Below are 26,220 nucleotides of genomic sequence, written 5' to 3' on the forward strand. Positions count from 1 at the left end.
ATATTAAAAACAGATAACATTTGTTCGCTGGTGGGGTTACGTGTAGTGTGACATGAACCCAAGATCCCGGTTGAGGCCGTCCTCATGGGTACGGAACTTGGCTATCAATTTCTGCTCAACGATTTTGGTCGGGTCTGTGGGTAACCGTCTATAGTGTTCCTGGTTGTCCAGTTGTCGGTATGCTTCTTTGCAATAGTCCGTTCTGTTCTGTATGACGATGGCTCCTCCTTTGTCCGCTGGTTTGATGACTATGTTGCGGTTGGTCTTGAGAGCTTTGATGGCGTTGCGTTGTGCTCGGGTGGACATTCAGCCACCGACCTTCGGGTAAGCATACTCCAAGGCGGCCTTCGAGACACACGACAACGCAAAATCGTTGAGCAGAAATTGATAGCCAAGTTCCGCACCCATGAGGACGGCCTCAACCGGGATCTTGGGTTCATGTCACACTACACGTAACCCCACCAGCGAACAAATGTTATCTGTTTTTAATATAACGGGTCATTGACTGTCTTCCTTCTGTCTCTCTCTCTCTCTCTCTCTCTCTTTTTTGGGGGGTTTGTATATTCGGTGGCCTTTTTAGGTGACACCTTTCTATCTGCTCACTGTGATTGCCTTGGCAACGGGTAGTAATCACCAGGCATTGTTCTGTGATTTTAAAATGCGAAGGATTTGAAAATCTCATTTCCCCACCGTTCACCTGACGAAGGAGGAAGCCTCCGAAAGCTTGTGGAATTTAAAATAAATTTGTTGGACTATAACTTGGTGTTGTAAAATTGTTTACAATTGTCAACCCCAGTCCATCACCGGCATCTCCACATCATGTGTAAATAAAGCTAGTTATTCACTGGAAACTTGGTGGTGTGGGACTTGTGCATTGGCGAAAAGCTAGTATAAAATTCCAAGTCAGTTGGGGCTAGCAAATTTCCTTATATTGTGCCTTTTTAAAATTTGAGTGCACTGTGTCAGCCGTAATGTGCCGGAACCGCTGCACTGTGTCAGCCGTAATGTGCCGGAACCGCTGCACTGTGTCAGCCGTAATGTGCCGGAACCGCTGCACTGTGTCAGCCGTAATGTGCCGGAACCGCTGCACTGTGTCAGCCGTAATGTGCCGGAACCGCTGCACTGTTAGCCGTAATGTGCCGGAACCGCTGCACTGTTAGCCGTAATGTGCCAGAACCGCTGCACTGTGTCAGCCGTAATGTGCCGGAACCGCTGCACTGTTAGCCGTAATGTGCCGGAACCGCTGCACTGTTAGCCGTAATGTGCCGGAACCGCTGCACTGTTAGCCGTAATGTGCCGGAACCGCTGCACTGTTAGCTGCACTGTTAGCCGTAATGTGCCGGAACCGCTGCACTGTTAGCCGTAATGTGCCGGAACCGCTGCACTGTTAGCCGTAATGTGCCGGAACCGCTGCACTGTTAGCCGTAATGTGCCGGAACCGCTGCACTGTTAGCCGTAATGTGCCGGAACCGCTGCACTGTTAGCCGTAATGTGCCGGAACCGCTGCACTGTTAGCCGTAATGTGCCGGAACCGCTGCACTGTTAGCCGTAATGTGCCGGAACCGCTGCACTGTTAGCCGTAATGTGCCGGAACCGCTGCACTGTTAGCCGTAATGTGCCGGAACCGCTGCACTGTTAGCCGTAATGTGCCGGAACCGCTGCACTGTTAGCCGTAATGTGCCGGAACCGCTGCACTGTTAGCCGTAATGTGCCGGAACCGCTGCACTGTTAGCCGTAATGTGCCGGAACCGCTGCACTGTTAGCCGTAATGTGCCGGAACCGCTGCACTGTTAGCCGTAATGTGCCGGAACCGCTGCACTGTTAGCCGTAATGTGCCGGAACCGCTGCACTGTTAGCCGTAATGTGCCGGAACCGCTGCACTGTTAGCCGTAATGTGCCGGAACCGCTGCACTGTTAGCCGTAATGTGCCGGAACCGCTGCACTGTTAGCCGTAATGTGCCGGAACCGCTGCACTGTTAGCCGTAATGTGCCGGAACCGCTGCACTGTTAGCCGTAATGTGCCGGAACCGCTGCACTGTTAGCCGTAATGTGCCGGAACCGCTGCACTGTTAGCCGTAATGTGCCGGAACCGCTGCACTGTTAGCCGTAATGTGCCGGAACCGCTGCACTGTTAGCCGTAATGTGCCGGAACCGCTGCACTGTTAGCCGTAATGTGCCGGAACCGCTGCACTGTTAGCCGTAATGTGCCGGAACCGCTGCACTGTTAGCCGTAATGTGCCGGAACCGCTGCACTGTTAGCCGTAATGTGCCGGAACCGCTGCACTGTTAGCCGTAATGTGCCGGAACCGCTGCACTGTTAGCCGTAATGTGCCGGAACCGCTGCACTGTTAGCCGTAATGTGCCGGAACCGCTGCACTGTTAGCCGTAATGTGCCGGAACCGCTGCACTGTTAGCCGTAATGTGCCGGAACCGCTGCACTGTTAGCCGTAATGTGCCGGAACCGCTGCACTGTTAGCCGTAATGTGCCGGAACCGCTGCACTGTTAGCCGTAATGTGCCGGAACCGCTGCACTGTTAGCCGTAATGTGCCGGAACCGCTGCACTGTTAGCCGTAATGTGCCGGAACCGCTGCACTGTTAGCCGTAATGTGCCGGAACCGCTGCACTGTTAGCCGTAATGTGCCGGAACCGCTGCACTGTTAGCCGTAATGTGCCGGAACCGCTGCACTGTTAGCCGTAATGTGCCGGAACCGCTGCACTGTTAGCCGTAATGTGCCGGAACCGCTGCACTGTTAGCCGTAATGTGCCGGAACCGCTGCACTGTTAGCCGTAATGTGCCGGAACCGCTGCACTGTTAGCCGTAATGTGCCGGAACCGCTGCACTGTTAGCCGTAATGTGCCGGAACCGCTGCACTGTTAGCCGTAATGTGCCGGAACCGCTGCACTGTTAGCCGTAATGTGCCGGAACCGCTGCACTGTTAGCCGTAATGTGCCGGAACCGCTGCACTGTTAGCCGTAATGTGCCGGAACCGCTGCACTGTTAGCCGTAATGTGCCGGAACCGCTGCACTGTTAGCCGTAATGTGCCGGAACCGCTGCACTGTTAGCCGTAATGTGCCGGAACCGCTGCACTGTTAGCCGTAATGTGCCGGAACCGCTGCACTGTTAGCCGTAATGTGCCGGAACCGCTGCACTGTTAGCCGTAATGTGCCGGAACCGCTGCACTGTTAGCCGTAATGTGCCGGAACCGCTGCACTGTTAGCCGTAATGTGCCGGAACCGCTGCACTGTTAGCCGTAATGTGCCGGAACCGCTGCACTGTTAGCCGTAATGTGCCGGAACCGCTGCACTGTTAGCCGTAATGTGCCGGAACCGCTGCACTGTTAGCCGTAATGTGCCGGAACCGCTGCACTGTTAGCCGTAATGTGCCGGAACCGCTGCACTGTTAGCCGTAATGTGCCGGAACCGCTGCACTGTTAGCCGTAATGTGCCGGAACCGCTGCACTGTTAGCCGTAATGTGCCGGAACCGCTGCACTGTTAGCCGTAATGTGCCGGAACCGCTGCACTGTTAGCCGTAATGTGCCGGAACCGCTGCACTGTTAGCCGTAATGTGCCGGAACCGCTGCACTGTTAGCCGTAATGTGCCGGAACCGCTGCACTGTTAGCCGTAATGTGCCGGAACCGCTGCACTGTTAGCCGTAATGTGCCGGAACCGCTGCACTGTTAGCCGTAATGTGCCGGAACCGCTGCACTGTTAGCCGTAATGTGCCGGAACCGCTGCACTGTTAGCCGTAATGTGCCGGAACCGCTGCACTGTTAGCCGTAATGTGCCGGAACCGCTGCACTGTTAGCCGTAATGTGCCGGAACCGCTGCACTGTTAGCCGTAATGTGCCGGAACCGCTGCACTGTTAGCCGTAATGTGCCGGAACCGCTGCACTGTTAGCCGTAATGTGCCGGAACCGCTGCACTGTTAGCCGTAATGTGCCGGAACCGCTGCACTGTTAGCCGTAATGTGCCGGAACCGCTGCACTGTTAGCCGTAATGTGCCGGAACCGCTGCACTGTTAGCCGTAATGTGCCGGAACCGCTGCACTGTTAGCCGTAATGTGCCGGAACCGCTGCACTGTTAGCCGTAATGTGCCGGAACCGCTGCACTGTTAGCCGTAATGTGCCGGAACCGCTGCACTGTTAGCCGTAATGTGCCGGAACCGCTGCACTGTTAGCCGTAATGTGCCGGAACCGCTGCACTGTTAGCCGTAATGTGCCGGAACCGCTGCACTGTTAGCCGTAATGTGCCGGAACCGCTGCACTGTTAGCCGTAATGTGCCGGAACCGCTGCACTGTTAGCCGTAATGTGCCGGAACCGCTGCACTGTTAGCCGTAATGTGCCGGAACCGCTGCACTGTTAGCCGTAATGTGCCGGAACCGCTGCACTGTTAGCCGTAATGTGCCGGAACCGCTGCACTGTTAGCCGTAATGTGCCGGAACCGCTGCACTGTTAGCCGTAATGTGCCGGAACCGCTGCACTGTTAGCCGTAATGTGCCGGAACCGCTGCACTGTTAGCCGTAATGTGCCGGAACCGCTGCACTGTTAGCCGTAATGTGCCGGAACCGCTGCACTGTTAGCCGTAATGTGCCGGAACCGCTGCACTGTTAGCCGTAATGTGCCGGAACCGCTGCACTGTTAGCCGTAATGTGCCGGAACCGCTGCACTGTTAGCCGTAATGTGCCGGAACCGCTGCACTGTTAGCCGTAATGTGCCGGAACCGCTGCACTGTTAGCCGTAATGTGCCGGAACCGCTGCACTGTTAGCCGTAATGTGCCGGAACCGCTGCACTGTTAGCCGTAATGTGCCGGAACCGCTGCACTGTTAGCCGTAATGTGCCGGAACCGCTGCACTGTTAGCCGTAATGTGCCGGAACCGCTGCACTGTTAGCCGTAATGTGCCGGAACCGCTGCACTGTTAGCCGTAATGTGCCGGAACCGCTGCACTGTTAGCCGTAATGTGCCGGAACCGCTGCACTGTTAGCCGTAATGTGCCGGAACCGCTGCACTGTTAGCCGTAATGTGCCGGAACCGCTGCACTGTTAGCCGTAATGTGCCGGAACCGCTGCACTGTTAGCCGTAATGTGCCGGAACCGCTGCACTGTTAGCCGTAATGTGCCGGAACCGCTGCACTGTTAGCCGTAATGTGCCGGAACCGCTGCACTGTTAGCCGTAATGTGCCGGAACCGCTGCACTGTTAGCCGTAATGTGCCGGAACCGCTGCACTGTTAGCCGTAATGTGCCGGAACCGCTGCACTGTTAGCCGTAGCAGAGCAGCAGTGAAGTACTTCAGCTAATCCTGACTATCATTTTAAGTTTCTTAAATTTAAAAAGAAAATTTGTTGATAAATATTTCTCAAGTCAAAATCAAAAAAATGCATGACTTGGGGGTAAAATCACACTTGTCAAGGTAGGTTAGAAAATTAAGGGGTCTGTCACAGGACAACAGTGACAAATCACAGAATAATGTTGATCTAGGGACATTACTGAGGGGCAACTGGCTTCTATTGAACTGTATCCCTTTAGGAGTGGAAGAGACAAAATTAGCAGAAAAACTGGATCTGAAACAAAAAGGAATTGAAAACAATACTGATGGTGCCTATTGTACCACAGCTAGCTTCTTTTTAATGCTTGTCAAAGAGACTCTTATTTGGTCCACAAAAACAAAGTAAACAGCTGTTGGCATTGGATTCTTATTTGTAATATTAGCTGTTCGAGTAAGGCTTGTTTATTTGCAATGATTTGTTGATCCTTTTTTCCATTTTCTTAAAAGAAATCCTAGTTAATATAAGGGGTACACATGAGATCATGTATGTTTTGTTTTTTTTAAGCACTGGAGTTAGACGCAGTTAAAGAGGAGAACAACAGTCTGCAACAGATCTATGACGTACAGGAAGTTTCAGCTGTTGATGTTAAGAAAATGAATCATGAGAAAAATGAACTGCATCAGACGACAATTTCCCTGAGCAAAAACTTAGAAGATGCAGAAAAAAGGATGTGGAATGAAGAGATAAAAGTGACAAAGGCCAAGGAGATGGTGAGGGGAGAAGGTGGTGTCGTCTGCAGGGAGGCTGTAAGCTGTCAAATGCCTAATTAACCAATGAATGAGAAGGATGTTAAAATTACATTGAGAATAATTTAAAGTAAAAATTACAGCTAGTAAATAAAGAACACATTCTATAGTTTGACGAATGCCAAACTGATTTATTCTTCCAGTCATCAAACAAATCCGACTCTACTTTCCTCTGGCTTTTAGCCTTCAGCCTACAGAATGTACATCAATGTCCAGAGAATGCATCCAGCACCAAACCACAGCTGAGCTGTGTCGACATGAGTAGATTAAATGTTATATTGTGGGGGAGTGGGTGGTAGATTGATCAATCAACCAAATTATAGACACAGCTATCCTTTCGAGAGACTTGTGGAGAGTCCTCTGGACTTTTCCTTTCTATGCCCTAATAAAGGATGTCACATAACTATCCTCATTGCTTTCCCCATCTCCCTTGGGGTGACAGTGCTGACCTTGTATTACTTCACAGGCATGCTTATGTCTGGAATGCACCTTGAAATCTCTCTGATTCTGGATAAGAATAAGAATCTGTTTTGGAGTGGGAGAAATGGAGGAAGTTCTTACTAGGTTTAAACTAAAAGCAGTCTTCAGAGACTGGACTTTGTTCTGAAGTCAGTTCCAAGGTGACTAATGCTGCTGCCTAGTTTGACTTCTATTTCCTTGGTTCTTCATCAGTCATGGGGATGAGAACGTTCTGTAAGTGGTTGGTTAATCTTGTGGTCCACTGCATCACAAGTAGTGGGGGGGGGGGGGAAATCCTAGATTTGATTTATGGACCCGAGTGATATGCTGACTATCTCTGTATTCTAAAGATACTGATTTTTGTTCATTCGTATTGATCTACGAACTCTGCTCTCATGTTCAATCACTCTCTTTATCACCTTTACTTTAGCTGGAAGTCAGACTGCTGGAGTACCATACGATGGCTCGGAAACTCAAGCTAATTCCTAAAACGGCTGAAAATGCTCGAGGACAAGACTTTGAGATAAGTCTCTTGGATTTTGCCTCTGGGAAAAGGAATTTATTGCAAAATACTGAAAAAATAAAAGTAAAAAATCTTTTTTATACTTTTTTATATTATACTTTATCAAAAAAAAATCTGTTGTCTGGAGTATTGGCATGTAATGTACCATATTCCAATGAAAAGTGAATGATAAATACACACTAGAACTGATCCCTAACACTAATGAGACGGGTCACTTCTGTTACCTTGAAGCAATACAATGGTGTTATGATTTGGAGCACTGAGGTCCTGTCACAGTGACTGGCACAGGTGTTACGTTTTGAAGTTTCTTTTACCCTTTTAAGCAGAGATATTTTTGTTTTTGTGTTTCAGATTCCTCTTGTAGGTTAACCTTATATCTCACTTGCCCTAAGCATGCTTGGAATAATGAACAGCATGCCCTTTGTTAGAATACCACAGCTATTGCTTCATCTTGTGCCTTCACAGGGTCCTCCTTGTCTTCAAAAGGCAGCAGAATAACACTAAATTAGATCTTGTTTTAGGCTTTAACTGTCACATTTATTAAATGGTAATAAAACAAGAATAGCAATTGTAACATATTTACAAGTTCCTTGTAATAGACAAATAATTTGCAACTTCTATACTAAGCTAAATTTTAATCTTTTCATATGTCGTTCTTCTCACCAACTACACAAATAACAGGCTAGCTAAAACTTTTCAGTTTCAAGCAGATTCTTTTTGAAAAATATAGATAACTTCTTGCTTCTGAACAATTTATTTGATTTGAGAAGGGCAGGCTATTAAAGCCCTTTGAAACAGTAACCGAAGACTAATTTAACCAACTGTTAAATTAAAAAAACTGCCGATCTCTCACGTGAACAAATCACACAGCATGTTTGTATTTGAATTGAATGGCTTGACATCCAGTGACTAAACAGTGGTCACAACAGCGTATCAAGTAAAGTGAAGACATGATTTCTGTGAATGAAGCTGACTTAATTGTACTGTGACAGAATTGAAGAAGCTAATACCATGTATCACCAAGACTGCCTACTCCCACCTATTGCCTATCTCAGCCCCTGCCACAGCTCATCTACTGAAACCCTCATCCATGCCTTTGTTAACTCTAGACTTGACTATTCCAATGCTGTCCTAGCCGGCTTCCCATCTTCCACCCTTCATAAACTTGAGCTCATCCAAAAGGTTGCCCCTATCCTAACTCTCACCAAGTCCCGTTCTCCCATCACCCGCTGTGCTCGCTGACCTACATTGGCTCCTGGTCCGGCAACACCTTGATTTTAAAATTCTCGTCCTTGTTTTCAAATCCCTCTATGGCCTCACCCCTTCCTATCTCTGTAACCTCCTCCAGCCCTACAACCCCCCCGAGTTCTCTGCGTTCCTCTAATTCTGGCCTCTTGCGCATCCCCAACTTTAATCGCTGCACCATTGGCAGCCGTGCCTTCAGCTGCCCAGGCCTTAAGCTCAAGAATTCCCTCCCTAAACCCCTCTGCTTCTCTACCTCTCCCCTCCTATAAGACGCTCCTTAAAACCTACCTCTTTGACCAAGCTTTTGGTCACCTGTCCTAATATCTCCTTATGTCACATGGTGCCAAATTTTGTTTAAGCTCTTATGAAGCGTCGTGGGACGTTTTACTACATTAAAGGCGCAATATAAATGCAAGTTAAATCCTAGACGAAAATATTTTTTTGTAACAACATGGCACCACTTGTTTCTCATTCTGAGCTTCCCACGTCGGCTGTACTGCCATGGGAGGCTATAGACAGAGGATAGGCATTTCCCCATAGGGAGAGTCACCTCAGGACATTCTTTCACCTGGCAGTAAATTTGAGAAGTATTACCAGAAGCTTGAGAGTAGTTTCTCAATCTCCAGATTCTGCAGGGACTTAAAAACAATCTAACAATATTGATGAGGTCATAAGTTACTATAATCGAGATTGTTTTTCTGGCTTCAAGCTCATTACCGACCTTGTGCTGTACTCTGTGTATTCTATGCCAGCATTCCATTATTCCATTGGTATCCACTATTGAGTCTGTTGACTTTCTGTATAAACCAAAATATATAAATGCTTGATGGATACCAGTTTGCGTATTGAGCATGGATGCAGCCTTTTATAAGTGTAAATATGAAATAAGTTAACTTGCAAATAAGATATCATAAAAGACTTGTAGCAAAGATATTCGGTAATGGAATGATGGTTAGAGGGCCAAAAGCAAAAGTGGGGGGGGCGGTGAAAGGACATTTCTTGGGCTGGAAAGATGAGTGATGTTCCACAGGGGTTTCTTTGCGCTGTTATTTACTATATGCAGAAATTATCTGGATATTAAATTTGGGGCAATGGCAATGGCAAATTAACAAGGATTGTGGGAAAACTCCTGGAGAGAAGAAAATAGATTTCAATTGCTGTTCAATGTAGAAAAATGTGAATACATTTTGGGAATAAGAATAGGAAAGGAAATGCTCCTTTTTGCAAGATTTAAAATGGCGTTGAGGAGCAGAGGAACCTTGGTGTATAGATACACAGGTCATTAACGGAATCCTTAGGTTTGTATCTGGAGACACAATATAAAAGCAAATGTTGAACCTGTACAAGACCTTGGGCTGCAGTTGGAATATTGTGTGCAGTTTGGGTAGCTCAGTATAGGGAGGATATAAAAACAAGGATGACAGGTTACAAATATGAAGAGACTTTAAAGTTGACTTTTTTCACTAGATTTGAGAAAGTTAAGGGGTGACCTGACGCAGCTGTTAAAGATTATGAAGCGTTCTGATGAGATAAATAGCGATAGGTTATTTGCACTGGTTGGTGAAACAGTAACAAGAAACCACCAATTTAAGAAACTCGAAGAATTATAGGTAATTAGAAAAACACTTTGTTAGTTAGAATGTGGGATTCACTGCCGCAAATCATAGTTGAACCATAAATAATTTTAAATGGGAATTGGTTAATGAGCAGGAGAGGGAATTAGGCTCGGGGTAGTCAAGGGATGGGGAGTGAGCAGGAATGGGGATTAGGCTCGGTGGGGTAGTAAAGGGGATGGGGAGTGAGCAGGAATGGGGATTAGCCTCGGTGGGGTAGTAAAGGGGATGGGGAGTGAGCAGGAATGGGGATTAGCCTCGGTGGGGTATTAATGGGGATGGGGAGTGAGCAGGAATGGGGATTAGGCTCGGTGTGTCATGGGCCCGATGGACTAACTAGCCTGATTGTGTGCTGTGATGTTGTGCGGTTCCCAGACATTGCTTCTCGTTCCGTTTTATTGATGACTAAGGCAGGATTGAGCAGGAAAGTGGAGTTGAGGTCGAAGATCAGCCACGATCTGATTGGCAGAACAGGCTCGAGGGGCTGAATAGCCTACTCCTGCTCCTATTTCTTTTGCTCTTATGATCAAGTAGTCTGGCCATGCAGAAATAAACAAATTTTTGAGGGGAGAGTCTAGTAGCAAAACAAATCTCTTGCGTTCACTGGAAGAGTCCCTATACGTTGGGAAAATCGGCTTTCAAACAGATAAAAAGAAAACTAAATGTTCAACATCTGAAATGGGAATATGGAAAATGCACAGCAGGTCAGTCCGTCAACACCCCAGGAAGGAAGTAGTTAATATTTTGGGCGAATTATCTTCCTGAACCATTAATGCTTCCAGCATTTTCTGTTTTTTGTAGAATCACAGAAATGACAGTGTTGAAGGGGGCTGTTTGCCCCATCCTGTCTGAGGTGGTGACAGCTTTCCAATTGGAGTTATCTACACTAATCCCATTTCCCTGTGCTTTCCCTGTTACATGCCAACCTGTCATGTTAGCACTGATATGGGAACTCTCGCTTGCTGCTTCAGTATCCACTTCTGCATTAAACAAGCACTCCATCCATTTATTTCCTGGAATTCTGTTAGTCAGCCTGTAACATCGAGATGCAGTAAAGGATATTGATGCACAGGGGTTCCTAATACAAGTCACGTGACACACCATGTTGGACTACAGAGATTGTTTTATTCAAAACAAATGACCTTGAATTGTACCAACTTTAGAAAGGTCACAGTCTATCAACTCCATTAAAATAGTTCTATTTCAGATGTTAAAAAAATGAATACAGGACAAATATTAAGTGGTTGAGGAGAGGACAAACTTTATTGGGTACATTCCAGTCATACATGAAATAATCCCCCTTCTAACTGCTTCATTTGTTGGGGAAATAGAACACACATTTGATTGTGTTTGGGATTAACATTAACAAAAAGTGTGCGATTAATGACATTTATTTTCATTGGCCTAAGTATCCGTTTGTTACACTGATCGTGTTCGAAGAGATTCTAGTATTTTTTGTATGGTGACATCCCCTTCCCCCAAATCTTTTGTGTTAACCTCCACAGATTCTGCACTGCACTCACTCTTTACCTTGTGCGCAGTCACAACATCAAAGTCCAACAACCAGCAAAGACCTAAAACAATACTTGTGAAACCAGTTTCCCTGTTTATGTTCTTGTCCAGAACAATTACATTGTAGACTCCAGAGACTAGGCCTGGAGTAAAGTGAACAATTTTACAACACCAAGTTATAGTCCAGCAATTTTATTTTAAATTCACAAGCTTTCGGAGATTTTCTCCTTCCTCAGGCAAATGTTTGCCTGAGGAAAAGCTTGTGAATTTAAAATAAAATTGCTGGACTATAACTTGGTGTTGTAAAATTGTTTACAATTGTCAACCCCAGTCCATCACCGGCATCTCCACATCTGGAGTAAAGTGAGATTTCCCCCAAGCCTTTTCATAAATTAAAACATATTAAGAGGAGTTGATTGCCATTTTTTTGAGCTGAAATTTGAGTGCATTGAGAGGAAAATCTGTTTATGTAGTTGTTAGATTCCAGCATTTTATTGTGTTTTTTATGAAATATTAACCCATCTTTGCACTCCGATGCTTGCAGTGCGCTTCCAGCATTTACTCGGGGATTGGGATGGAAGATTTTTCTCTCTGCCCTAGATGTAGGGGGAAATGGAAATCATTGAAAAGCAAAATTGGAAATATTCATCCTCTGCTGTTAGAATTTTCTTATAAAATTATTTTAGCTTTTTAAAATTGTTTTGTGGATCCTCTCTTTAAAAATAACTCGTCAAAATTGCTTATAATGCAAAAATGAAATATATTACATTAAAATAAATTTTCAGTGTCATTCTGTAATTTTACTGCTGGGAACTGGGCTGTCTGATTAATGGAAAAACAAGTTAGATACTAATATTTATTAATAAAAGCAAGTGATCATGCCAATATTTGTAAGTGCTGCATGTATTACAGTGAAAGTTAACGGCAGAATGACCTCATAAATAACCTTATCGTTCACAGGGTCTGTATCACATTGTCCTTCCTTCACTATTCCTATCATAGTGAAGCGATACAGTTCTGAGCTAAAACTTACCTTCAAAGGGAGGGGGCAAGGTGTGATTTAAGGTCACGGGTGGATTGGCAGATTTATCACCAGCACGAAGCAGAACAAACAGCTGCATTAACTGAAGCCTCACTGAGATGTTTATTTGTGCTCCACCCACTTTGCTTTTTGTGCCAGGGACAAATAAATCAGATTTTCTCCATTGCATGTGGCCCGGTCAGTATTTTGCTTTCACGCGTACACTGAACAGTGTCGATAAACAGCGAGCGTGCCTGTTATCCAGCATGGTCTCCGGAAGTGAAGTCATAACCGATTAACACAATTTACCAAAAAGTAATGGGGTGAGAGGCTTTGTCCCCACAGAGATACCAGGCAAGCTTTTGGAAGGGGCCATAAGATAGATGGGAGGGGAAGGGCCCTGTGGTAGAGGGGATGGGATGGGGTCCTGCGATAGCTCCTTGAAAGTGGAGTCACAGGTGGATAGGGTGGTGAAGAAGGCATTCAGCATGCTTGGTTTCATTGGTCAGAACATTGAGTACAGGAGTTGGGATGTCTTGTTGAAGTTGTACAAGACATTAGTAAGTCCACACTTGGAATACTGTGTACAGTTCTGGTCACCCTATTATAGAAAGGATATTATTAAACTAGAAAGAGTGCAGAAAAGATTTCCTAGGATGCTACCGGGACTTGATGGTTTGACTTATAGGGAGAGGTTGGATAGACTGGGACTTTTTTCCCTGGAGAGTAGGAGGTTTCGGGGGGATCTTATTGAAGTCTATAAAATAACGAGGGGCATAGATAAGGTAGATAGTCAAAATCTTTTCCCAAAGGTAGGGGAGTCTATAACGAGGGGGCATAGATTTAAGGTGAGGGGAGAGATACAAAAGGGTCCAGAGGGGCAATTTTTTCACTCAAAGGGTGGTGAGTGTCTGGAACGAGCTGCCAGAGGCAGTAGTAGAGGCGGGTACAATTTTGTCTTTTAAAAAGCATTTGGACAGTTACATGGGTAAGATGGGTATAGAGGGATATGGGCCAAGTGCAGGCAATTGGGACTAGCTTAGTGGTATAAACTGGGCGACATGGACATGTTGGGCCGAAGGGCCTGTTTCCATGTTGTAAGAAAAAAAAAGATAGGGCCCGGGGATAGAGGGGAGACGTTTTCCCAGGTGGGAAACAGAAACCAATATTGCTGGCATATGTCTCACAGCAGGTTATTTGACCTTTTCCTCAACTGAATAACAGAAAAACCAAATCAATTAAGAATGGGAAAACCATTTCTAAGTAATTAAAAATCAAAATGGCATTGTAAAGTTGCCTAACCAACCCATAAAAGGGGGAAGGCTAAGGACCAACTGAACTCTTTTTGTAATAACCTAGAATCATAGAAGTTTACAACATGGAAACAGGCCCTTCGGCCCAACATGTCCATGTCGCCCAGTTTATACCACCAAGCTAGTCCCAATTGCCTGCACTTGGCCCATATCCCTCTATACCCATCTTACCCATGTAACTGTCCAAATGCTTTTTAAAAGACAAAATTGTACCCGCCTCTACTACTGCCTCTGGCAGCTCGTTCCAGACACTCACCACCCTTTGAGTGAAAAAAAATTGCCCCTCTGGACCCTTTTGTATCTCTCCCCTCTCACCTTAAATCTATGTCCCCTCGTTATAGACTCCCCTACCTTTGGGAAAAGATTTTGACTATCTACCTTATCTATGCCCCTCATTATTTTATAGACTTGTATAAGATCACCCCTCAACCTCCTACTCTCCAGGGAAAAAAGTCCCAGTCTGTCTAACCTCTCCCTATAAGTCAAACCATCAAGTCCCGGCAGCATCCTAGTAAATCTTTTCTGCACTCTTTCTAGTTTAATAATATCCTTTCTATAATAGGGTGACCAGAACTGTACACAGTATTCCAAGTGTGGCCTAACTAATGTCTTGTACAACTTCAAGACATCCCAACTCCTGTATTCAATGTTCTGACCAATGAAACCAAGCAAGCTGAATGCCTTCTTCACCACCCTATCCACCTGTGACTCCACTTTCAAGGAGCTATGAACCTGTACTCCGAGATCTTTGTTCTATAACTCTCCCCAACGCCCTACCATTAATGGAGTAGGTCCTGGCCCGATTCGATCTCCCAAAATGCATCACCTCACATTTATCTAAATTAAACTCCATCTGCCATTCATCGGCCCACTGGCCCAATTTATCAAGATCCCGTTGCAATCCAAGATAACCTTCTTCACTGTCCACAATGCCACCAATCTTGGTGTCATCTGCAAACTTACTAACCATGCCTCCTAAATTCTTGTCCAAATCATTAATATAAATAACAAATAACAGCGGACCCAGCACCGATCCCTGAGGCACACCGCTGGTCACAGGCCTCCAATTTGAAAAACAACCCTCTACAACCACCCTCTGTCTTCTGTCGTCAAGCCAATGTTGTATCCAATTGGCTACCTCACCTTGGATCCCGTGAGATTTAACCTTATGTAACAACCTACCATGCGGTACCTTGTCAAAGGCTTTGCTAAAGTCCATGTAGACCACGTCTACTGCACAGCCCTCATCTATCTTCTTGGTTACCCCTTCAAAAAACTCAATCAAATTCATGAGAAATGATTTTCCTCTCACAAAACCAGGCTGACTGTTCCTAATCAGTCCCTGCCTCTCCAAATGCCCATAGATCCTGTCTCTCAGAATACCCTCTAACAACTTTACCCACTACAGATGTCAGGCTCACCGGTCTGTCGTTCCCAGGCTTTTCCCTGCCGCCCTTCTTGAACAAAGGCACAACATTTGCTACCCTCCAATCTTCAGGCTCCTCACCTGTAGCGGTGGATGATTCAAATATCTCTGCTAGGGGACCCGCAATTTCCTCTCTAACCTCCCATAACGTCCTGGGATACATTTCATCAGGTCCCGGTGATTTATCTACCTTGATGCGCGTTAAGACTTCCAGCACCTCCCTCTCTGTAATATGTACACTCCTCAAGACATCACTATTTATTTCCCCAAGTTCCCTAACATCCATGCCTTTCTCAACCGTAAATACCGATGCGAAATATTCATTTAGGATCTCACCCATCTCTTGTGGTTCCGCACATAGATGACCTTGTTGATCCTTCAGAGGCCCTACTCTCTCCCTAGTTATTCTTTTGCCCTTTATGTATTTGTAGAAGCTCTTTGAATTCACCTTTGCCTTATCTGCCAAAGCAATCTCATGTCCCCTTTTTGCCCTCCTGATTTCTCTCTTAACTCTACTCCGGCAATCTCTATACTTTTCAAGGGATCCACTTGATCCCAGCTGCATATGCATGTCATATGCCTCCTTCTTCTTTCTGACTAGGGCCTCAATCTCCCGAGTCATCCAAGGTTCCCTACTTCTACCAGCCTTGCCCTTTACTTTATAAGGAATGTGCTTACCCTGAACCCTGGTTAACACATTTTTGAAGGACTCCCACTTACCAGACGTCCCTTTGCCTGCCAACAGACTCTCCCAATCAACTTCTGAAAGTTCCTGTCTAATACCATCAAAATTGGCCTTTCCCCAATTTAGAATTTTAACCTTTGGGCCAGACCTATCCTTCTCCATAGCTATCTTAAAACTAATGGAATTATGATCACTGGTCCCAAAGTGATCCCTCACTAACACTTCTGTCACCTGCCCTTCCTTATTTCCCAAGAGGAGGTCAAGTTTTGCCCCCTCTCTCGTCGGGCCATCCACATACTGAATGAGAAATTCCTCCTGAATACACTCAACAAATTTCTCTCCATCCAAGCCCCTAATGCTATGGCTGTCCCAGTCAATGTTGGGAAAGTTAAAGTCCCCTACTATTACCACCCTATTTTTCTTGCAGCTGTCTGTAATCTCCTTACATATTTGCTCCTCAATTTCCCGTTGACTATTTGGGGGTCTGTAGTGCAATCCTATCAAAGTGATCTCTCCCTTCTTATTTTTCAGTTCTACCCATATAGACTCCGTGGGCGAACCCTCGGATATATCCTCTCACTACTGCCGTGATGTTCTCCCTAATCAAGAACGCAACTCCCCCTCCTCTCTTACCTCCTGCTCTATCTTTCCTATAGCATCTGTACCCTGGAATATTTAGCTGCCAGTCCTGCCCCTCCCTTAGCCATGTTTCAGTAATAGCTATAACATCCCAGTCCCATGTACCCATCCATGCCCTGAGTTCATCTGCCTTGCCCATCAGACTTCTTGCATTGAAATAAATGCAGCTTAATCTAGACTTCCCTTGGTCTTTGCCCTGCTTTCTCAGACCATTTGTCCGGTCATGTTTTGTACACTCTCCCTTACTGCCTTTTGTTTCTGTCTCCACTTTACTTCCCACTGACTTCCTGCATCGATTCCCATCCCCCTGCCACTTTAGTTTAAAGTGTCCTTTCTAGTTTTCACGTGACCTGTTCTTGACCTTGTTTCTTTTCTACAGCTTGACTTGATGGTGCTACTGAAGCAGATAAATGAAGAAATTGTTAATCTGAAGCATAAGAAGATGAGTGTGCAAGAGGCCAATGAACAGGTATGGAAATAATCGATGCTGGAAATTGTTAGTGACTAAATCTATGTGTGAAATATCTGCATTATAATGTAAACAGTATTTGTCTGCTGAAGATCACTCTTCTTTCCTAGGTTCAGACCATGATGGATGACCAAGCAAACGATTTGAAAATGTTAAAAGAACGAATCCGAAAAGTGGACGAAACAATTGAACAAGAAAAGGAGGTGAGAGGCCTTTCGGTAGATTGCTGAGTCTTTCAGTGTAGATGCTAAATGATCAGACACTTCAGTGTGGTGTAATGCAGTGCTCAGATGGTTTGAGTGTACCCAGCATTCGGACTGAGAGAACTAATGGGTTACTTTTAGACTTCTGCAAAATACAGCCAATATTCTGCATTTGAAGAGAAATTTAAGGTTTTAATTCTGTGGTGTGTAAATGCAATGTTTTAAGATATCAAAAGTGCCCACTGATTTCAATAATCTCTGGTACAATACCATTCCTTTAAAGATTTTGTTGGAACCCAAATAATACTGAAAGAGAACTGGGTTCATAATGCATTTTACCAAAACTGGATTATGATGGGTGGTGATGTTCCATTTATTTAACTGTACAGATTGTAAACAACAATCACTTCGGCAAATACATCTGTAGTTAACTTTATATGGCATATTAAAAATTGGCATGGAGAGATTCAGTGACTTGGTTGCTTTCTGCTAGTCGAAGTTTCAGTGGTTAACTGGTAATTATCACTGCTTCCCTGGCCGAGGTGGAATCCTATAATTCTGTGGTTCAATTAGTGATACTGACATTGGCTGCAGATTGTTTAAATATTTCAAAATATGCTGCACATGTTATAGAAAAATACAGGATTGATAATTTCATAAAAATATAAATGACACATGAATTTTCCAAGGATGAGATCAGACTTGACTGTGCCCACCACAATTGGAGAACCTGCTGGTTCTCATTGCCACGGCTCACACATGAACAATGGCCACTTGGGCAGGGTACCAAAGGATGCCCAGGGATAATGAAACCAATCGCCAAGGACAGTCACCCTCGGTTCATCATACTCACAAAAATATTTATAGTAATGAGTGACCAAAACCAGATAACTATTCGCATTTTAGCACATTCTTGTGGATCTAGTCATAATTTATTTGTTCAAAAAAACTGTGCATCAATGAAATTGTATTAGACAATTTGACTTTTTTGAGGAAAGTGCCCAGGCTTAAAGCAAGTACTGTGTACACAAAATGCCAGAAATCTTTGGCAAATGAACATGGTGGTAATTTCATTCAGTTGATTGAATCCTAGAAGAACGGCCAATATGCTGAATCTTCTGTTAAATCCCACAAAAAAGCAGACGTTAAATTATCTCCATGTTATCATACTAACTAACAGTAATAGTAATAGTATTAATGGCTCCCTGCTGTGCCTCTGAATTGAGTTTGAGGCTGATTTGAGGGACTCACACTGGTCCCGTCCTTGAGATCTGCCTGCAAAACTTAAATTATGTGGCAGTTTCCAGGCAGTTCATTATTTATTTTGGCTGAATACATTTGAAATCTGGATTGACAAGAAGTCCATTTGGCTCATCAAAGCCCCTTTTTCATGAGTCATGTACAGTGTCTGCCTTATCTTGGACTCTGGGCCACTTGATGTACTGAAGAAAAGAACTAACAAGCGTCCACAAAGCTAAATCTCTGATGTTTCTCCGACTCGTGGCCTTTTGCAGCTCGAGGATATCAGTCCAATGTTACAACATGTGATTCCAGCCTGGTACATTGTATTCCATGAGTGACATTGCCACAAGGCAGACCACCACACTCCAAAGAATATTTGATTGTCTATGCTTAAAATCTTCAATTGTGTTTCCAAAGAGGTATTTGGCCAACTCTTCACAGTGGCTATGATTTGTGTTCAATTTTATAGGTTATTGTTTCTTGAACCCTTATCAAATTTTTAATACATTGAGGGGCAGAGATAATTTTCCCAATTGTTCTGCTTCACCGAGTGAAATGGAGTATTCAGTTTTGTGCCTCACCCTGGAACTGGGAAAACTCTCCAAGTGAAAGTGGCTAAGTCTGAAAGATCTGAGTTGGGATTTCAGATGGATTGGGCTTATCCAGAGTGCAGTATGTGCGACAGCTACCAGAGTTAACCTAGGCTTATTGGAAACTTGGTGCATGGCACTAGCATAATGAATAACCAGATTCTTAACAGATATTTAACGATTTTAATTTTTTTTCCACTTAGAATTTTGGAAAAATCTAATTATTCCTAATTATTTTTAGGAAGATGGTCGAAAAACGACAAAACAAGTCAAAGAACTCGAATCTCTGGAAAACCAGAGAAAATGGTTGCAGAAGAGCTTGAATGAACAATTAGATGAAGCAATTGGTCAGCTAAAGGCAGCCAAGTACCGGTATGTCCAGGTTCGATTTGAAATCTAATTGATGGAGCCCTTACTCTGTCACTTTTAGATTCTAGTCGAGAATAACAAAACTTAATTCATAATTTCAGTATCTGCCACACACTATAGGAGTAAAGTCTGGCTTGATTTGGTCCTGGAGAAACCATGTGCTGGTGCACACACACAATATCGTCATGGTCTGGATGAGCAACACTGCTCCTGTGTCTGAGAGAGCCTCGAGCCTGCACCATTCTTCCAGTTCAGTTTTCCCCCAACTTAAAAAGATGTTCCCTGCTTCTCATCACACCTCTTGCTACTGCTTTGGGATACAGTATCAGGCTCTCTATAGGAGCAGGTTAGATTAGATGATAATTACAGGATTCACAGTTTGTAAATATTTTAGGTTTCCAAAACCAAGCAGTTTCATGTTTTCTTTTTGCTTAAATCCTATCCTGAGAAAAGGCCATCACTGCCAGGACAAATCTCTAGAACAAATATCAACAAAATAGCAAGGATTTGGGACAAGAATTCAAATAAAATTTAAATCAAACCTATGCTGCAAGCCTGTTTACAGGTTGAACTGCAAGCAGCATTCTTTGCAGATCTTATGGCCATGACCAGTGCAAGGTAGGGAGCCACAAAAGAAAATAGTGTAAGCAAGGGCACTGAGGCACATAATTGGAATCTTAACACTCAGCACCTTTTTCTGGCCCTCCTTTCTACCCCACCCACCTGCTGACAATGCCCAATGCAAATATATTGACGGCAAAAGTACCCACCAAAATCTCCGATGGCCATAATGTTTGTCACCAAAATGTGACAAATCTCTGGTTTCCCTTCCACAGTTCTGCCTCCAACAAGAGAGAGTCTAACCACCTCCCCATGACATTCAACGGCATTACCATTGCTGAATCCCCCACCATCAACATCCTGGGGGTCACCATTGATCAGAAACTTAACTGGACCAGCCATATAAATACTGTGGCCACAGGAGGTCAGAGGCTGGGTATTCTGCGGCGAGTGTCTCACCTCCTGACTCCCCAAAGCCTTTCCACCATCTACAAGGCACAAGTCGGGAGTGTGATGGAATACTCTCCACTTGCCTGGATGAGTGCAGCTCCAACAACACTCAAGAAGCTCAACACCATCCAGGACAAAGCAGCCCGCTTGATTGGCACCCCATCCACCACCCTAAACATTCACTCCCTTCACCACCAGTGCACAGTGGCTGCAGTGTGTACCATCCACAGGATGCACTGCAGCAACTCACCAAGGCTTCTTCGACAGCACCTCCCAAACCCGCGACCTCTACCACCCAGAAGGACAAGGGCAGCAGGCACATGGGAACAACACCACCTGCACGTTCCCCTCCAAGTCACACACCATCCCGACTTGGAAATATATCACCGTTCCTTCATCGTCACTGGGTCAAAATCCTGGCACTCCCTTCCTAACAGCACTGTGGGAGAACCTTCACCACACGGACTGCAGCGGTTCAAGAAGGCGGCTCACCACCACCTTCTCAAGGGCAATTAGGGATGGGCAATAAATGCCGGCCTCACCAGCAACGCCCACATCCCATGAACAAATATAAAAAAAAGTGCAGCCAAACCCTATTCCCACTCCAAGTACCAAGTATCTACCTCCACTTGGTGCAATTTGCATACCATCTTGCTTTATATTCTCTCCTTTAGAATGGTACGGTAACTCATTTACATTTTCATAGAATAATATAACGTGAAATTCAATCCTGAAGCACTAGGAAAAATCCCACTTACTAAAAATGGAATTTGACATTGTCAGTCACTAATGCCACCTCTTACATGGCATAAACATTTCTATAGTTGTGAAACAGCCAATCCTCTTCACACACCTCGGGCTTTTTATTCTTTTCCCCCACCACTCCTAAATCCTGGTCCCCTCCCAGTGCTCCCACACCCTGTGGTCTGTGATCCTGCTCCCAGAATCACCCTCCCAACTCTACTTAGCCACTCTGTCACACCCATTTCCCAGTAATGCCACACACAGTTCCCACCATCTATACCTCGAACATCTTCACTACCCCTGGTTTTTAAACAAATTTTAAATATTTAACTAGGTCATTAATTTTAATAAGGTCACGGATTTAGTTTCCAACATAATCATGCAATTGAAGCCTGAAAGATCACTGATTCCTGCAATACTCTGGGAAAGGTCAGATTGCATTAATCACTGTAAATCAATACCCCTGTACAGTATCTATCGTGTTACATAGCATAAAACCATGTATCCTCCAACTCACTGAGCAATGATATGGGAGGTCTCTTGTGCACATTTCCACTTTTGTCTCGCTCGTTGGTGATTGTCTCAATGTAAAGCAGCAACCAATCAGAACTAAAGAGATAGGAACAGGAATTGCTGGACAAAAGAAGACCACAGCCCATCTAGTTCACCGTCTGCCACCCTGGTAGTCAATGATAAAATGATACTGGAGTTGTTGACTAATCGTAGCAACCAATCTCTATCCAGACCCAGACATGAGGCGAGGAAAGCCCCCAGTGGTGGAGAGCTTTGGGAACCAGAGGTCCAAAGTCACCTGTTCCTCCCGAGCCTGTTACACTCACCACATCATGTCTCAATTTACTCGTGTTCTGTAAGCCAAAATACTATTTTCTGAATGATATCTATGTTAATCTGCATTTGAATGAATCAATACTATCTGCTACAAACAAATCAAAATCAGCTAGAAAACAATCAGAGAAATTTCTGAGGACTTGGTGAAAGCAGCCAATCCTGAGTGACATGCCAAGGGTCGTCTGAACACCTTTCCTGACTCTTGGCTCTTTAAGTCACCACCTCGTCTCTCATTCTCATTACCTGACTGATTTTGGCATTCTGGAACATTTATTCGGTCATTATTGCTTTGGAAGGATCTCACTGGGTAGGGGGCCGCTGAGCTGGTGGGTGTAACCCTAGAATATTATCTTTTGATGGTCACACCTGGATTGGAGAAGTGAAAAACTCCAGGCTAGATTTCAGCCTGCTCATTGTCAATGGGCAGGAAAGATACCCCAGTGTAATTTTTCGAAAACAAGCATATGGGATGTTACTTTTTATAAATAGGTGGCACTGAGTACAAAGGCAATGAGACGGTACTGCCGATACAAATCATTGGTCACACTCCCGTTAGAATATTGTTTCTAGTCTTTGACATCCTACTTTAGGAAGGCTCTTTTTGCAGGCAGGGTTACGGGAGATCTGATCGAGGTGCTCAAAGTTATGAGGGAGAAAAATATTTCCATTAGTCAGTGAGTTAATAACTGGAGGGCGTAAATGGGACAAAGTGTGCAGCTCTTAGAGGGCTGCATAGGCACATGTGTGAGGAGCCAGGAATTCTTTGTGTAAAATTCTGTGATGCTATTTTTCAATGTAGTTGGTGCAAATATCCGATACCTATGGAAAAATCTCCTTGTCTTTTGCTTCACTGCCACATTCTGGAAAATATGTATTTGACTCAATTATGGGAGTCAGTAAGTCGTGTTTTTAGAAGAGTTTCTGTACTTGCAAATCACTTTCTCCTCAGGTCTGATGCAGTGGAGCAGAAAACCACGGAAGCAAAGAGAAAAGTAACAAACAACTTGCAGTTGTACTTGGATACGATGAGTCAACATGTCGCCAGTGTAGAGGTATGGAGCTTTAAACAGCAGTTATACGGGTAGGGAACTGATCATTGAGGATCAGCAGTTTGTATCTCTCACTAAACCACCCGTGCAGAATTTTGTTTATTTATATAACACAACTGCTTCCTTTTAGAAAAAAGCTTAGAATGTAGCTTTTTGAGTTTGTCTAGACTTGGATTTAGTGAGGCAGCAGTGACGTACATGTTGGCATCATGTGAAGAGATGAGAAATCAGTGAGTCGAGAGAGTAAAGTCTCATTAAAAAGCAGCAGTGATACTGTAAATAAATAATCGCTGGGCTCCCTGGGAGCGCCTGTAACGGTCGGACACGGAGGGTCTGGACTAAGCTCCGGCTCCATATAGGGGCTCGTGAGAGGCCCGAGAGCTGCACGGTGGGTGCAGAGTAGGCTTTTGTTGAGCGCCCCAACCAGCGGCCCTTAAAGGGACTGCTAGAGGCCACTGAGAAAACAGCCCACAGAAACGTTTAAAATACTCTGGCCTCTGTTGGCCCATCGACAGCCCCCTCCCCCAGGCCCCGCCTGTCGGCCCAGATCACTTGGAGCAGCCGGCTGGTTTCCTGTCCTCCACAAGCTTCCTCTGAACCCTACTTTGACACATGCAGCTCCCTGACTGCTTAGAAACGAGTCCCAGGCCCCAGTGGCTTGGGGCTGATGCCGGTTACCGGAGGCGGGCGATAGTTGTCTCCTCCCGCCAGCTGCCTGTTGTGCACCGAAACTTACAACTGAGGGGGGAGTGAACCCGGTTGTTTCCCCTGCTCAGTGCACTGCCCCCTCAGCTCCAATCCCCGGGCCCCGGGCACGGCTCAGTGCACTGCCCCCTCAGCTCCAATCCCCGGGCCCCGGCACGGCTCAGTGCACTGCCCCCTCAGCTCCAATCCCCGGGCCCCGGCACGGCTCAGTGGCTCATTGTATTCTGCACATCAGTGAAGATGTGGTTCAGTATTGAGTTGCGAATTCTTTCCCCTCGGGGCTCAGGATTTGGGATTAAACTAAAGAGAACTTTTGTTTTGTTTAGAACTATCTTGTGGATTATCAAAAATGTGCCAGGAGCGACTACGAAGAATTTTTGAAAGAGGATTTTTTGTCAGATCTGAAGTCCCTAACGGAGTTAAGCCGAGAGAAAAGCAGCTCTCTGTGAACTGTGCACGGTCAGTTAACATTGAACATGGCATGTTTCTATGTGTACAGTTTGTATTAAGGAATAACTTTTTACCAGTGCAGGAGTGAGCTGTCTGCCAGTTGATCTGACCACTATTGATGGAGATAGTTGGAAGTTTGGCTTCAGTGTAACCTCTTCCAGGCATTGGTGCTGTGATATTGCCAGGGCATAAAAGTGTTTTCAAAAACAGTCTTCAAATATCCTAGCGGAAAGGTTTTGGAGCCTAGACTCGGTTTGTTTTTCTGCTGGAAGATTCCATTCTGATTTGATTTGACCCATGAAGGTGATCAGTCTAGAATTATAGGATTGGAAAGGCATGCAGAATGTGTTTCAGACTAACAATTATTCATATGTAATCTACAATAAATAAATATCCAAATAAATATCATTCATTCTTTAAAAGTCTGTTTCTTGATTACAGAAAAAATAATTAAATTAATTAAAAAGTTGCTCTCTCGGTACAGCCAGTGAGTAACAGCCCCGTAGACCAGGGAGGTCCCAGGTTCAATCCCCTTTTTATTGAGTTAGCTGATGTCTGGTGGAACAGGAGGAGTGCTATAACTGGCCCAGGTTCTGGGGAGGGTGGAGGGGAGTGATCTGCCTGATCGCTGTCCACCAATCTCTGGTAATCTCTGGACTTTGGGTGAGGATAGGATACTGGACTCAACTGTGATACTCCCCAGAGTTGAATAGTCTGCCAGCACTTGCTGTGTAGAATTGCATGTGAAGAATGGCCACTTGGGGCCTGGTAAGTGACTGTACTCCAGCAAAGGGAGAGGAGAAAATTGGCAGGAAAGGGAGGATGACCAGAATCAGTCTTGCCTTTGGTTTGGCAGCAGCCAACACGTGTGAACATTACATTTTGGGATTCTTTTGTCCATTGTTCCCACAAAAAAGCTCTGGGGAAAGAAGTTCCCTTTAAATATGTTTTAAAGCATCGCGTGTCCATGCAAGTTCAAAAAAGGGCCCAGACTATAGGTAGTTAAGATGCGAAAAAATTAGCTTTGATTTTTCTCCATAAACTGAATAACCAATTTATTAATCTTTGAAGTTGTGAAGGAACAGAGACCTGGGGGTGCACATACAAAGGACTTTGAATGTGGCAGGACAAATTGAGAAGGCTGTTAAAAAAAAAAAAAAATATATGGGATCCTGGGCTTTATTAATAGATGTGGAGATGCCGGTGATGGACTGGGGTTGACAATTGTAAACAATTTTACAACACCAAGTTATAGTCCAGCAATTTTATTTTAAATTCACAAGCTTTCGGAGGCTACCTCCTTCCTCAGGTGAACGATGTTTCCACATCGTTCACCTGAGGAAGGAGGTAGCCTCCGAAAGCTTGTGAATTTAAAATAAAATTGCTGGACTATAACTTGGTGTTGTAAAATTGTTTACATTTATTAATAGAGGCATAGAGTACAAAAGCAAGGAAGTTGTTCTAAGCCTTTATAAAACACTGGTTAGATCCCAGCTGGAGTATTGTGTCCAATTCTGGGCACCACACTTTAGGAAGGATGTCAAAGCCTTAGCGAGGATGCAGAGGAGATTTACTAGAATGATTCCAGGGATGAGGCACTTCAGTTATGTGGAGAAGCTGGGGTTATTCTCCTTGGAACAACGAAGGTTATGGGGAGATTTAACACAGGTATTCAAAATTATGACTGGTTTTGAGGTCCTACAAGCTGAATTTAGGGAGTTAGGAGTTAAACTAAAGAGTAGGACCTCAAAGGTAGTAATCTCAGGATTGCTACCAGTGCCACGGGCAAGTCAGAGTAGGAATGACAGGATAGCTAAGATGAATACGTGGCTTGAGAGATGGTGCAAGAGGGAGGGATTCAAATTCCTGGGCCATTGGAACCGGTTCTGGGGGAGGTGGGACCAGTACAAATTGGACGGTCTGCATCTGGGCAGGACTGGAACCAATGTCCTAGGGGGAGTGTTTGCCAGTGCTGTTGGGGAGGGTTTAAACTAATGTGGCAGGGGGATGGGAACCGATGCAGAAAG

At 44.9% G+C, this 26,220-nt stretch overlaps 1 protein-coding gene across 1 annotated transcript; it reads left to right on the forward strand.

Annotated features, from left to right (window-relative positions):
• The first annotated feature begins 5,820 nt into the window (after window positions 1-5,820).
• ndc80 (NDC80 kinetochore complex component) lies at window positions 5,821-24,615 on the forward strand. Its single transcript, XM_067968650.1, has 7 exons — window positions 5,821-6,040; window positions 6,966-7,121; window positions 16,892-16,981; window positions 17,092-17,184; window positions 19,258-19,388; window positions 22,939-23,041; window positions 24,070-24,615. The coding sequence occupies exons 1-7, from the start codon at window positions 5,924-5,926 to the stop codon at window positions 24,190-24,192; spliced, it is 813 nt and encodes a 270-aa protein (XP_067824751.1). The 5' UTR covers window positions 5,821-5,923; the 3' UTR covers window positions 24,193-24,615.
• The last annotated feature ends 1,605 nt before the right edge of the window (window positions 24,616-26,220 follow it).

The sequence above is a fragment of the Heptranchias perlo genome, chromosome 29, assembly GCF_035084215.1.
Source record: "Heptranchias perlo isolate sHepPer1 chromosome 29, sHepPer1.hap1, whole genome shotgun sequence".
Classification (NCBI taxonomy): Eukaryota; Metazoa; Chordata; class Chondrichthyes; order Hexanchiformes; family Hexanchidae; genus Heptranchias; species Heptranchias perlo.

Excerpts from the sequence above, each read along its gene's own strand:
- ndc80 (XM_067968650.1), top strand. The coding sequence starts at position 5,924 with ATGAATCATGAGAAAAATGAACTGCATCAGACGACAATTTCCCTGAGC. Across the intron at positions 6,041-6,965 it reads TGACAAAGGCCAAGGAGATG|CTGGAAGTCAGACTGCTGGA; the intron begins GTGAGGGGAGAA and ends CCTTTACTTTAG. Across the intron at positions 23,042-24,069 it reads AACATGTCGCCAGTGTAGAG|AACTATCTTGTGGATTATCA; the intron begins GTATGGAGCTTT and ends TGTTTTGTTTAG.